Source organism: Jatropha curcas, chromosome 3 (genome assembly GCF_041381405.1).
Source record: "Jatropha curcas cultivar XTBG-Jc1 chromosome 3, XTBG_Jcur_1.0, whole genome shotgun sequence".
Taxonomy (NCBI): Eukaryota; Viridiplantae; Streptophyta; class Magnoliopsida; order Malpighiales; family Euphorbiaceae; genus Jatropha; species Jatropha curcas.
In genome coordinates this window covers 32,715,715-32,728,973 of record NC_143153.1, presented here as the reverse complement: position 1 = coordinate 32,728,973, position 13,259 = coordinate 32,715,715, and the positions used below count along the sequence as shown (strand labels likewise).

Sequence of the window (13,259 nt, the reverse complement as noted above, 5' to 3'; positions counted from 1 at the left end):
GAAATGCAAAATTTGGTTACGCCATTCATAAATTTTAAAAGTTCTGCCAATGTTTTCCAAAACATCATACAAGTTTGTGTAGTTAGAAGATTTGATGCGAGCAACTGAGCATCAATCAAATTGTTTAGAACCATTGGCTTTCAATCCTAAAGCATCTCCCAGGTTAATTGTGCTTCTCATGGTTCTCCTTCCAATTCCTCCGTTGCCCATCCTCATCATTGCTGCAAACTCCCCATAATCTATTTGTCCATCCTGCAATGCCAAAGTTTCAATTTCATAATCAGATTATCATTTTGAAACATGGAAACAGTTGAACTTTTGATCATAACGTCGAGAGAGAAAGAGGAATTTGGAGTTGTTTTCTGAGTTGGGGAGAAGAGCAAACAAATGAACCGTAAAGAGAAGGAAAATGGACTTGCGTTGTCTTGATCAATTTCTTTTATCATCTCATCAAGGTGGAGTTCACTTAAGCCAAACTCTTTGCAGGCTTGTTGAAGCTCATCTATGGTTATGTATCCACTACCATCTTTGTCAAAGAACGAGAAAGCCGACACCAAATTTTCCTCTCTTTCCAACTTATTCAAGTGTACTGTGGCAGCAAGGAATTCACCATAGTCAATTGTACCGCTGTTATCAATATCAGCCTGCCACAGACACAATATACTCGTTCCCTGTTAAGCTCAAACAAAATGAAGTAAAAATCGAATGTAAAAGCTGATTACTACAGGATGGAAATAATTTTTCTTACTGCATCCATCAAATCCTTTATTTCAGACTCCATAAGTTCAGAGCCTACTCGCTTTAAGCCTTCTTTCAATTCATCAAAAGTTATTGTTCCGCTGTTGTCTGTATCTATCATTTTGAACAACTCTTTTAAACCACCAATCTCTTCTTCAGAAAGCCTCTCTGCTATGACCTAAAATTGAGTAGAAAAATTAGCATATACAATCTCATGAGATCATCATCATAAAAAAGTTTGTGTTTCATATGTTTATACATATGATGCATGTTGTACAATTGAACTCAGACAAGAAACAAAAGAATTAGCAATGCATGGATAGTCCTGTATGTACCCGAATGTCATAAATGAAATGAAGAGAAATCCTGTTACAAAACCATTAAAAATTTTCATTGAACAAGTTAAACAACTGCTTAGCACTAAAGGTTACTGTCCAGACCTTAGGCTCAACATTATATTGTGTCTCCCTATATTATTCTCAATGTTTATTCAATATTGGCCACTGCATATAATTCCTTTTATGAGCACATATGACATTCAAAGGGGAGGACCTCCGGACACCAGAAACGGAGGATTTCCAGGATATTCAACTGCAATGCTTGTTAGCACATGGGAACAGATCAGGAGATCGAGACTAGAAGCACATTAGGGTTGGCTGTAAGACTTGAATGGCTGGCCCTTGTAAGCTCTAGCAGGTGCGCAGGTTACTTAAAATTAGCAGTAGTAAGACTTGAATCTATCATTTCCAAATGAACAGGCCAACCGTAATAGGCTAGCCAACAGAGTTTAGCCTTGCATGGCATAAACAGGCCAAATACCGGGTCTCCAGATGTTAATCCTTTGTCAGCAGTTGCTAGCCAGCCATGGGACTAATTATAGGTTAGGCTGGGGCCACGCTTGGCAGCAACTGGCCAGTCAAAAGGTTCACAGACATTAGACGTGGCCCTTGCCTGCTAGCAAATTGCCAGCCACAGAGCCAATACATAGCTGGGGCAGCACAAACTCCACCACAGGAATGTCACTAGTGCATAGTGGGCACACCAAGCATCACAGCATAAAAATTGGATTGTCTTTCCTCAATTGCCTCTTGATTGGTGTCTTTGGACTTAGTTTATGCTAGTGCATTCTCAGATGTGAGGCCTATACAAGGCATGTGCCTAGAAGGTATGCAGCACGGTACGTAACATAAGGATACCAAAAAATAAAAAATAAAAATCATTTCCTATGTTTATCCTTCTGCATCTTAAGAGAGGGATTTTTTCACCGTGACAAATTTGTGCATGGTTGCCACATGAATTCTGAAAACAGGTGATAACATAGGCAAGCACATATTGCAGCATTTAACAATTTGATAATGAAAGCAACGTGTACATCAAATGCTTACATTCTGAGAGACATAGACCACAATTATATATCATCTTATCTAACTCATTTTAAAAATTCCTACAAGAATGAAATCTAAAGAATCTTTACTTGAAATTCAAAATCCAGAAGTCATTTATGGTAAGGAACTTCTGAAATCTTAATGTTTTATCAATATCTTACCCTCAGCAAGACCTTAAAATATGATTAATCATTCAACTTTCTTATCTGTTAATGCATATGTTATAATGCTGCTTGCAGAGAAAAAGACTTGATATATCATTACAACTCAATGTTTCGACAGTAATAGAATCTGTTTACCAATTAATCAACCTAATTTATATAGATGCAATTATAGTTCAAAGTAGAGCTGATTATGCAATTTTGGAGAAGAGGAGGGGGGAAGTCTATTTATATATACAAAAGCCTTACTCGCAAAGCCATTTTCTTAAGTTTGTTCATTGCAGAGAACTGCTTCAGGCGGGATAAAACAGCTGAATCAAGAGGCTTATCTGGGGCAATTCTATCATCCACAATCCAAGGATGGCCTGAACAGGAGTTTAGTCACCATAATTAAGATCCACCAATGATCACTGTGCTAGGACTTGCTTAAGAAAAGACTTACATAGCACTTCATGAGCTGATAGTCTTTTTCTTGGATTCCGTTCCAGCATTTTTCTTATGAGATCCTTGGCACTCTCAGAAATGCTAGGCCATGGTTCAGACTCAAAATCAATTTTTGCTTGCAATATCTGCCGGAAGATTCCCATTTCAGTTTCTTGAGGGACCACAGGATGCAAAAGCCAAATCAATAATATGTTGTCGGCATTAAAATTTAATATTGCATCAATATATGAACTTGAAGATGATTACCTGCCCAAAAGGGTGGCACTCCAGACAGTAAGATGTACAAAATAATTCCTGCGCTCCATACATCTGCTTCAGGTCCATAATACTTGCGCAACACCTCTGGTGCAACATAGTATGGACTCCCAACAACATCAGAAAAAGTTTCACCTGGAAAGCGACAAAAGAAAACAGTGAGTTCCTATGAAGCAAAGATGAAACAGAAGAAAATAGATGGCATTAAGGCTTATCGTAGATGTATCAAAAATTTATGGGGTGAAGATAACATCATGGATCAATCGACTGTCTATCACATAAAGTATTGGATATACCCACCCCGGAAATAAAATAAGTTCATCTGGAAGGGAGAAAAGTTCAATGAAAGAGTAGAAATTTATCGCATAGTAAAGCATCATTCATTAAGTAAAAACAAATACGAGTTATTAATTTGATCACCTAATCGAAACCAATGTCAGAGGCGATACATCCACTGTGATCGTTACACTGAACTAGAGCAATATTAGTTCTAAACTTGATAAACTATGACTAATTTAATGAGGAATCTGATCATTAGTGAACAAACTCAGTAAGTGAACTAGCAACGAGATCCCAAGATTGAACATTTTAATTAAGATTCTAAGAAGCAGAAACGGGATAGACCCCAGTCAGAATTCATTCGCATAAGCGGAGAGGACCACTGAATCTGAAGAAAAACAAAACCGGTTGAAGAAAAATACACAAAAAAAAAAATTGGAGAGAAGTAATCAAAGAATAAAAAATAACGAAACCTGGCTTATAGAACACAGAAAGACCAAAATCAGTGGCCTTGAGAGCAGCATCCTCTTCAACACTATGAAACAAGAAATTTTCAGGCTTAAGATCTCTATGCATGACACCTAGAGAATGGCAAGTCTCCACAACTCCAACAATCGTCTTGATCAGCTTAGCCGCCTCTCTCTCACTGTATTGCCCTTTCTTGACAATCCTATCAAAGAGTTCACCTCCCTCGCATAGTTCCATCACCAAGTGGACACAATAAGCGTCTTCATAGGCTCCTCTGATCCTGACGACATGTGGGTGCTCTGACAGGTGATGCATTATTTGGATTTCTCTCCAAACATCTTCATAGTCTTCCTTGCAAAGGAGCTTCCTTTTGGGTATGGATTTGCAGGCGTAGTTATATCCACTAGACTTATGAGTGCAAAGATATGTAGTGCCAAACTGGCCTTGGCCAAGCTTTTTCCCTATGGTATATTGGTCTCTGAGGTTTTCGGTCCGGTGGGGAAGAACCCATTTGGGCTTTGATCTAGTTGCGTGAGTTGATGAAGTTGCAGCGGCTGTAGTTGCTGTTGCTGTTGTTGCTGATGCTGTTGCGGTTGTTGTGGTTGAATCTTCCATTGGTGGAGGAGTTTCACAAAATCAGAGAGATAAAATGAAGAAAGATTGACTTCCTTCTCTCTCTTCCGTCTCCGCCAGTGTTTAATGTTTAAAGGAAAACAGAGACTTTTATTTTGGAAATAAATTTCTTTGTTTTATAGATTCTCTTTATTACACAACACAAGGAGCTGAGTCACATTCTGGGTATAGACTAGGTGGGGCCTATTTATCTCAGTCTTTTATGTCCTAATCTAATCACCATTACTTATATTTTATTTATTGACTTCCTGCTTTTGATTCCTCACTAAAAATCTCATTCATCCTTCCCTTCCTTTCAAATTTTATGCAGTCCAGGCAATGCATTACCTAATGTTTTTTCAAGATAAGATATTCAGAATATTTAGATTCTTTATTTGGAGAAAAAAAATAGTGATTCACTATTCTATTCTATCCATCAATGCATTACCTAATCTATTTAAAATGCATAAAGTTGATTTACAATTATGAAAGTTTAATCCACAATTTTCATTGAGTTATTACTAATAGAAGATGGGTTAAACATTTCTTCATTTAATTCTTGTGTTCAAAAAATAATTCATATAAAAACAACATTCAAACATAATCAAGCATGCATCTTTATTCCACATTTTATAAATCAAGCATGTAAAATGTAGTGCATCATCTTGGAGCTGATGAGTGATTATGGCTGTTTTTTTTTTTTTTTTTGGTTAGTACAAGGAGAAAGGAAACCATAACCATTGAAGAAATAGGTCATAAGTCTGAATGGATGGTGGAGGTGCTAAATAAACTCATAGCTGCCCGTGCCTGGTGTATGGGCGCAAGCAGACAAGGAGATGCTGATGCAGTTTTGTTTTTTTTTTTCATTTTCGAGATATGCTTCAATGTCAGGACTCTACCATTCATTATTCACCATGGGAGATTTGATTTGGCCCATTCAATTTTATTTTATTTTTTATAGAATAGAATGGAATCAGTGGTACTTTTATATTTTATTGTTGGATATAAATATTATATCAAATATCTCTAAATAAACATGAGAATATAATGATTGGATATAAAGCATTATTAATAATATGTGTCCATCTGCCCTTCTAGTTTTATTTTTAATACTCATTCCATCATGTGATATGCAGCCATAATAAAGTGATACTGGCAGTGGAACACACTCCATGGCCAAGCAATAATCAGATCCCTCGGTACAAATCTCAAAATCACTTCACACTTGTAATAAAGCTCATAATATTCAAATCCCATCATTGTAGTCTTTTTTAGGCATCCCACTAAATAAATTGGCGAAATACACCACTTTGGTGTGATTTGTGATTCCTTCAAACAAGTCACAAAATAAAATTGAACTTTACGGGCTTCAAAGTATCCACAAAAATTAGACACAAGCCATAGAAACATAACTACTCCATATACTATAGCAAATAAATATGTTTATATTACAATATCAAAGGGTTAAAACCAATAAATAACCATATTCCAAGATATCATCCAGCAACGGTGAATAACAAACTCATTTAGGGGCTCTACCCAATAGAAGATTACATCTTCATATATAGCCCAAGATTAGATTAAGCAAATTAGATGTATGTTTAGGTTTGGTAAGTTTCATAGAATGGCCAAAAGGTCAGATGCGTTCCCAATGGTTCCACGATTCAAAACCAGTTGGAGCTCATATTAGCTGGTAAAACCCTGTACAAGATCTAATGCTACTGCTCTAGATGTAACTACTTTTCAACAAAACTAAACTAACTAAAATCCTATCCCGTCCCTTTTTCATCTTCTACTCGAGGGCTTCAGGTAGAATATTGTTTTGACGCCTGCAAATTACTAACAGAATTCGAAATCTCCAGCATCTGTTCCTCCATCTTAGCCTTCCATTTCACCAACTCCTTGAACATTTCCTATTGACGAATAAACAGTTCAGGGGATCTAATGAGCAAATACTATAAATAGAAAACAAATACCATATACAAATGTATGTATTATTTTAATAATACATACAAGCCAATCAAATTATTTTTAGTGGTACACTAGTAAATATCACCTGAAAAAGAAGAAATGGGTTGTCGAGATCAAACTTCAAATTGTTGGTAACAGATGAATCAGGAGTGGCACTAGCTTGAGCATCTTCTGTCCTCTTGGGTATTAGGTCCTGCACATCTCTGTTTATACAACAAAAAGGAATAAGATCAATTATATCAGTTTGTTTTTTCTATTTGGCAGGCAAAGCGGATCCATCGTAAAGCAATATGGCCCTCCTCAATATCTTTGTGTCATCAATTCCAAGTCCTATTACCTTTTCACTTTGGCCATTTCTTCCTTGAGCAGTTCCAGCTCTCTAGCACAAACGGGTTCCTGACAGGGACTATCACAAGGTTTCAACCAAGGCCGTGGAGCTGAACATTCCTGCACCAGTGCTTCTTGTCCCACATTAACCAGGTCAGTGCTCCCTAACCATGGTGCAAAGTCATCCCCCTGAACAGTGTCCAAGTTGTTGCTCTCTAACCAGTCCTCCCATCTTTCAGAAACTGGACTAAAGGTTGTGCATTGTTTTGAAGCTTGCATACTGCTCAATGAATTTGAAATTTCCGTAAGCTGCTGTTCAGTCTTGGACTTCCATATCATCAATTCCTGATACATGTCCTGTTCACAAAAAAAAAAAAAAAAAAAAAAATCAAAAGGGGACTTTTTTCGGTTAAACAAGCAACCAACGTGTCAATAGTTCATTCAAGGAATAAAGAGTTGCTTTGGTACCCGCATACTACTCAAAGAACTTGAAATCTCTACCAAGCGTTGATCAGTCTTACTTCTCCATCTCATCAATTCCTTGTGCATCTCCTGTGAATAGACACCGTCTCCAAACAAGATTCAACAAGATTCCAGGTTATCTATCAAATTATTCTATAGCAAACTATAATTCAACATTCACCTCTACTCGATTAGCTTGATTTTGCTCTCGATTCTTTGATAACAGCTCATCCATATCCCTACGAGGGAGGCACACAGAATAATTACAGAGTAGGGACCTCTAAACAATTCATGTAATATGGTTAGTTACCTCTTTAGTTTTGCTATTTCCTCTTTAAGCAGCATCGATTCTCCAGAAGAAACATACTCTCGAATGGCAACACCACTAGGCTTCCACCAAGATGGAGGAACCCAATTTGGATCTGCAGCCCCAGCCTCATGCTTAACTTTAACCAGATCGGCACTCTCTAGCCAGTACTCCATTGTCCCTTCAGTGTTATAACATCGACGAAACCGCTCAGTCCCACCTGGTGCCACTTTACCGTCAATGTGCTTCAGTAGATGGTCCAAGAGTCCGGTGTCTGGAATGTGTTTGCGAGCTGCCAGTCTCAGTACTGGCCTAGAAATGGGATTGTCAAACACAGCCCCTTCAGCCTTCATGACCTCCAACATTCGTTTCTCTGCCAGCTTGTACCTTCAAAATACAAACTCGTTTAATGATAAAGCACCACGTGACATTTCAACTTGACTGACAGCAAGTACAAGATATTAGATAATACCTCTCTGTAGACCATCTGTCTATGAAATTCTCCTTTTTGCTAGACATAGAACTCCCTTTCTTGCAGGGGATGGAATTCTCATGCTTAACTTTACGACTGTTAGTTTGCTTCAGACATTTTGCAGCTCTAGCTTCTCTAAGCTGGCAGAGGTTAAGGCGCTTCCTCTTCTGAATTCCAGAACACACATCAGCTGCCTCTATCCTAGCTTGTTTATCCTCCTTTTGCTCTTCTTTGACAATGGAGGATGAAATTTGAGGGTTGTTTCTCTCATGCTGGTCAACTGACGCAACTCGCCCACCCCACTGTACCATCCCGGTGCGTCTTAGCTCCAGAAAACACAATCCTTTCTTGGTAGCCTCATCTTGTCTCCCACAACTTAAATACAGTTCTGAACCACCTGCAAAGAAATACAACACTCTAAAACCTAAATGCTGCAACCAACTTCACAGGCTCAAAAACTTAGAAGTCTGATTAATCTAATAAGAAAGGAATGTCAGATTTATTCACTTATAGAATAATCGCCCAATATTATTTATTCACTGAAGGATAAAGGAGCATTGCACCTCCCAAATGGAGAGCACGATTCATGTCTTGTTTCCAATCTTGTTTCTAACTCCCAAACTTATTCATAAAAAATCCTCCTTGTCCTCAGAGTGTATACTTCATGTTGGTTATGTAAATTAAGAATTGAAAGAGACCGAACAATGAAGATGGCCAAATATGCAAGCAATGGTATCATGAACAACATTCATTAACTATATTTTTCTGAGTAGCAACAAACTAGATCCAAAATTTCCAGCAAGTTCATTTTTTAGGGCCATTCCTTTATTTCAATCAAGGATCTGAACTGGAGAGGTTACCTTTATACGAACTCGACATCAACAAGTAAATGTTCCCATAGTCCAAAAGCCACCGTTCCAATTTGTAAATGTGTTCCTTCAAATTAATCCAAACAAATAATAAAAATATCATCAATGCTTTTACCTTCTCACCTTTGATCATATATAAAATAACAGTAAATTAGTATCAACAGATAATGGAAAGGTTTAAAGCATCCAAACTAAGGTCATTTTTGACTCAGCGTAAGCCAAATTTCCTTAAATACTAAACAGTCACGAAACATAATTCAGGAAGAAATTACATAATTTAGTGACGTACCCACAAAAACCAGTGTTAGTTTTCAGAAAAGAGTTCACAAAATACAGTAATTCCTGTCAACCTGCATTGTGTATATATGAAGTAATTCACCAATTTCCCTACACTTTTCCTTCTTGCTCGCAAGAAAGACACAATAAACGAAAAGACGGTGCTCAGAAAACGATTCCACTCTGGTCATTTTAAGACAAGCTGACAATCTTAGTGTCATATATCATAAAACATAGAAGTAGGCAAAAAAAAAAAAAAACAGATAAATAGGCAAAGAAAGGAAGAAACCAAAAAAAAAAAAAAAAAAAAAAAAAAAAAAAAAAAAAAAAAAAGAGGAAAAAAAAGGGTTCCGGTACATACCTCCAAAAAGAGAACGAGATTTCTCAAAAACCACTACGCCATTGTGAAATCTTAACTGCACAAACATAAATATAAACTCGAATATCTGCCAGCAAAAACGAACAAATAAAAGAGCTGAACAGATCAGAGAAAACAAAAGGTACCTTTTTTTTTGTCCTTTGTTGGGGATTTTAAAGGGACGACTGTTCGTTGGTTCGGGATTTTGGAGAGAAGAAGACGTGGGCCGACACAGTAGCCAAAATTCGATATTCCCCTCCGTTTGCAGAGAGGGAATGAGCCACTAAAATAATACAACAAGTACGCTCTCGCTAAACCCTAACCGCCATTTCTCTAAAACCCTTCGCTAATTTAATATTTTCAAAATTTGGTAAATATAAATCTGATCTCAACGCTAAGCGTCACGTGAGGATATCCCACAGTTAATTTCGAGTGTAATTACTATCTACTCCCTAGGGTTCAGTCAAATTTTTCAGAATTACATTACTGGAACGTAATTTGACTTTATTATTTTTGTTTACACTGTTGTAAAGTCAATTTGTATTTCGAAGGGTAGTTATTATGTAATTTAATTTTTTTCGCTTAACCGAGAAATTAAAAGTCATACACCAATTCATACAATGTATCGATGATATATATATATATATATATTGGACCGCATATACATAGGGGTGGCCACGGTTCCGGAACCGACGATTTCGGTTCCATAAAATTTGGAATTGGAATCAAACTAAAAATTAACGATTTCAGTTATAGTTTGAAACTGAACGGTTCCAGTGCCTCAACGGTTACAAAATCGACGGTTCTGACTAATTCTCCAGTCGATTTTTCAACCGGTTTCAGACGGTTCCGGCTGATTTTGGACTATTCCGATCGGTTTCAAACGGTTCTGACCGGAATTAGAATCGTCGGTTTTGGTTCCAAAACTGGTGAAACCATAACCGAACCGGTTTTGGTTCCGGTTCCCATCGATTCGAAACCGACAGTTTTGGTTTTGAAAACCGAATTTTGGCAACCCCTGTATATACATGGCAATTCTCTTGTTCCCATCACAACCCCATCCACTTATAATTTCACTTATTTTCTTCAAACAATCTTTATAAAATCTACTTTCTCTTTGTTAAAATTAAAATCTTCACAAAATCAAAATAGAGATGGATGTCTAAAATGAAAGTCTTTTATATTCCTAAAATTTATTAAATGTATGAGTTTTTAATTATATTAAATAGTATATTATTGTTGTGCAATCAAATTAAATTAATAGATTTGAAATATGTTTTTATAAATAAAATAATTTATTCCATTTAAAAAAACAATTTATTATAATAGATTTTAATAACCCATGAAACAATATATTTTAATAAATGATAAATTTTGAATAATCCATAAACTTTGCCCTATTTTAATTGTGCCAAAGGATGGATTTGCACAACAAACATGAATTATTTAGAATATGGTATATCAAACGTACAATATATTTACCTCTATTATATATAAAAGTCGAAATGAGACGGGAATAATGAGATTGTCGATATTGTCATTATGAAATTTAAAATATCCTAAAATAACATCAGTGTTGGGCAAGTAAAAAATTTTAACCGAAAAATATATATAATGCTTCTATAATTTGATTGGATGTTTTTTTTTTTTTTGACTTTTTTTTAATAGATAAATATATAGATAACTAAGCATTTTAAATTTTTAAACTTTACTATTATTATCTTATTATCTCCAATTATATTTTATTTCATTATATTATTATTATTTATAATAATTTAATAATTTTTAATAAATTATTATTATTATTATTATTATTTATAATTTAGCTTCAACATTATTATTTTGAATAATATATGTAAATATGAGGCATTTGAAAATTTTTATATATTTTTAATTTATTTTGAATAAATATATCTAGATGATTCAAATTTTGATTTAAAAAGAATATGATTAAATTTCTTTAGTTACAAATTGCACTCTAATTTGGTTGGGTAAAAATTAAGAAAAAAATTATTATTTTTAAACATCTTGAATTTTATTAGTTATATTGATATCTTATATAATTCAAATCCTATTTCTATTAAATAATATTATGTTATTAATGATTTTTTAAATGCTTTCATGATTTTAATTGGATAAAAAAATAAAAAATAAAAAAATTATTATTTATAATTTTAATTTGATTTATTAGATTGGTTTTTTATTCTATTGTTAAATTATATTTATTTACCAAAAGAATTATAGTGAAGTTATTAACAAAACATGTAAATTAATTAAAAAAACTTATAATATAAGCTATATGTTGATTTTTATAAATCAATTTGGTTTTTCTTTAAAAAAGCAAATGGAAGTAACTAACGCATAATAAAGACTGTATGAATCTGAAACACCCTGAATTTTTATTTTCGAAACTTTTGAATGTTTATTAAATCAAAAAAAAAAATCGCAAATTTTGGCCGCGCGGGCTGCAATTGTAACACAGTCCCAATTCGAGCCCAAATTTTCGAATTGGGCCTAAGCCCAAAATAGTTCGTTCGGAAATTTTCGGTTTGAGAACAGTTAAAAATTTTCGAGTAATAAAATGAAAGTCCAGCAATTAATCTATTATGTATATATATATATATATATATATATATATATATATATATATATATATATATATATATATATAAATTAATTACCCAAAAACCAAATATTGTTACTATTAATATTTTTGTTATTAATATTGAGTAAATGGAGAAAATATAATGGAACCAAACTAAATAATTAAAATAAATCGAACCGAACCCGGAAATCGAATTAATTTTTGAAAACCACACGAATAACTTGAGAACCAGTGGAAAAATCCGAGAATCAAGCAAAAATCAAGCAAAATCATCAAATTAGACCAAACCGGTTTGAATCGAACCGGAATGGCCTAGAATTTGCTAGAAACCGACTTTCTTTCTTTTTTTTTTCTTTCCTTTCTTCTTCTTCCTCCAGCGTCGACCTCACCCTCGCCCTCTTCTTCTCTCGTTTTCCGACGACCAGAGAACCGCGCCGCGCCTCCTCACCGTCGATTCCTCGCCGCAGCAGCTCCGGCCTTCCCTTCCCTCTCTCCGTTCGTTTCTAGAGAAAGCAACAGTCGCAGGAAGAGCTGCGACCTTGCCTCGATCGGAACCACGTCGCAGTATCCTCCTCGGCTCTCCGGCGGCTCCAGGCGGTCTGAATGACGGCGCAGCTTCACACTCTTCCTTCCATTGCCGTTCACCTGCTGGCATAGCGAATGCAAGGAACTGCGGTTGCGTTCCGAGCGGGACAGTAGCCCAACCATTTCTTCGACCACTACCTCCTTCACTTCCGACCGAACTAGCAGCGGCACTTTCTACTGGGTAAGCCAAATTTTTACCTTCTTCAGTAGAATTTAGGAGTTCTTGCTGGATGATGAAGGATTTGATTCATGAATTAAATTGGTGTTAGAACTAAATCCCTAGCTACTACTGTTCATGCAATTTTATTAAGGAGAATGTGATTCTTCAAACTAATTTAAGTTATAGATCAATCTACTGAATATATTAGCATGAATAAGATGATTTATAGACTGGAATTCGGTATAGCACGAGAATGATATGTTTGGTTATTACAGTTTTTCATTAAGGTGTTAGAATAAATTTGATATGGCAGTAGCTAATCTAACCATTTGTTTAAGTTATTGCTTTGATATATGATTTAGGATATTATCAACTAAGTTCTTGTTGAGAAAGGAGTTCATTGGCCTGTAATGTACAGGCTATATTCAGAAATCTGATTTCTTTAGCTTGGCAGGGGCTAGTTGGTAAGATTTTATGAGTTTTGCTAAATGAGTTTATATTAATGCTATATATTTCTGATTCGTA

The 13,259-nt window shown here is 35.3% G+C and overlaps 2 protein-coding genes across 4 annotated transcripts; both read right to left on the bottom strand.

Annotated features, from left to right (window-relative positions):
• Positions 1–4: 4 nt before the first annotated feature.
• On the bottom strand, positions 5–4,464 carry CDPK9 (calmodulin-like domain protein kinase 9). The gene is made up of 7 exons (XM_012232985.4): positions 3,736–4,464; positions 2,975–3,118; positions 2,727–2,879; positions 2,534–2,649; positions 749–916; positions 420–644; positions 5–252 (listed from the first exon to the last, which is right to left on the bottom strand). The coding sequence occupies exons 1-7, from the start codon at positions 4,343–4,345 to the stop codon at positions 112–114; spliced, it is 1,557 nt and encodes a 518-aa protein (XP_012088375.1). The 5' UTR covers positions 4,346–4,464; the 3' UTR covers positions 5–111.
• A 1,279-nt stretch (positions 4,465–5,743) lies between these two features.
• LOC105647013 (DYAD protein) lies at positions 5,744–9,736 on the bottom strand. 3 transcript variants are annotated; one of them, XM_089719574.1, is made up of 11 exons: positions 9,531–9,736; positions 9,388–9,442; positions 9,040–9,209; positions 8,742–8,817; positions 7,882–8,278; positions 7,413–7,796; positions 7,284–7,341; positions 7,109–7,192; positions 6,651–6,997; positions 6,399–6,516; positions 5,744–6,255 (listed from the first exon to the last, which is right to left on the bottom strand). In XM_089719574.1, the coding sequence occupies exons 4-11, from the start codon at positions 8,758–8,760 to the stop codon at positions 6,148–6,150; spliced, it is 1,515 nt and encodes a 504-aa protein (XP_089575700.1). In that variant the 5' UTR covers positions 8,761–8,817; positions 9,040–9,209; positions 9,388–9,442; positions 9,531–9,736; the 3' UTR covers positions 5,744–6,147. The 3 variants fall into 3 exon arrangements, with proteins under 3 accessions (XP_089575700.1, XP_012088373.1, XP_020540114.1); XM_012232983.4 differs by having other exon boundaries at positions 9,040–9,100; XM_020684455.3 differs by lacking the exon at positions 9,040–9,209 and having other exon boundaries at positions 9,388–9,444; positions 9,532–9,736.
• Positions 9,737–13,259: the final 3,523 nt, after the last annotated feature.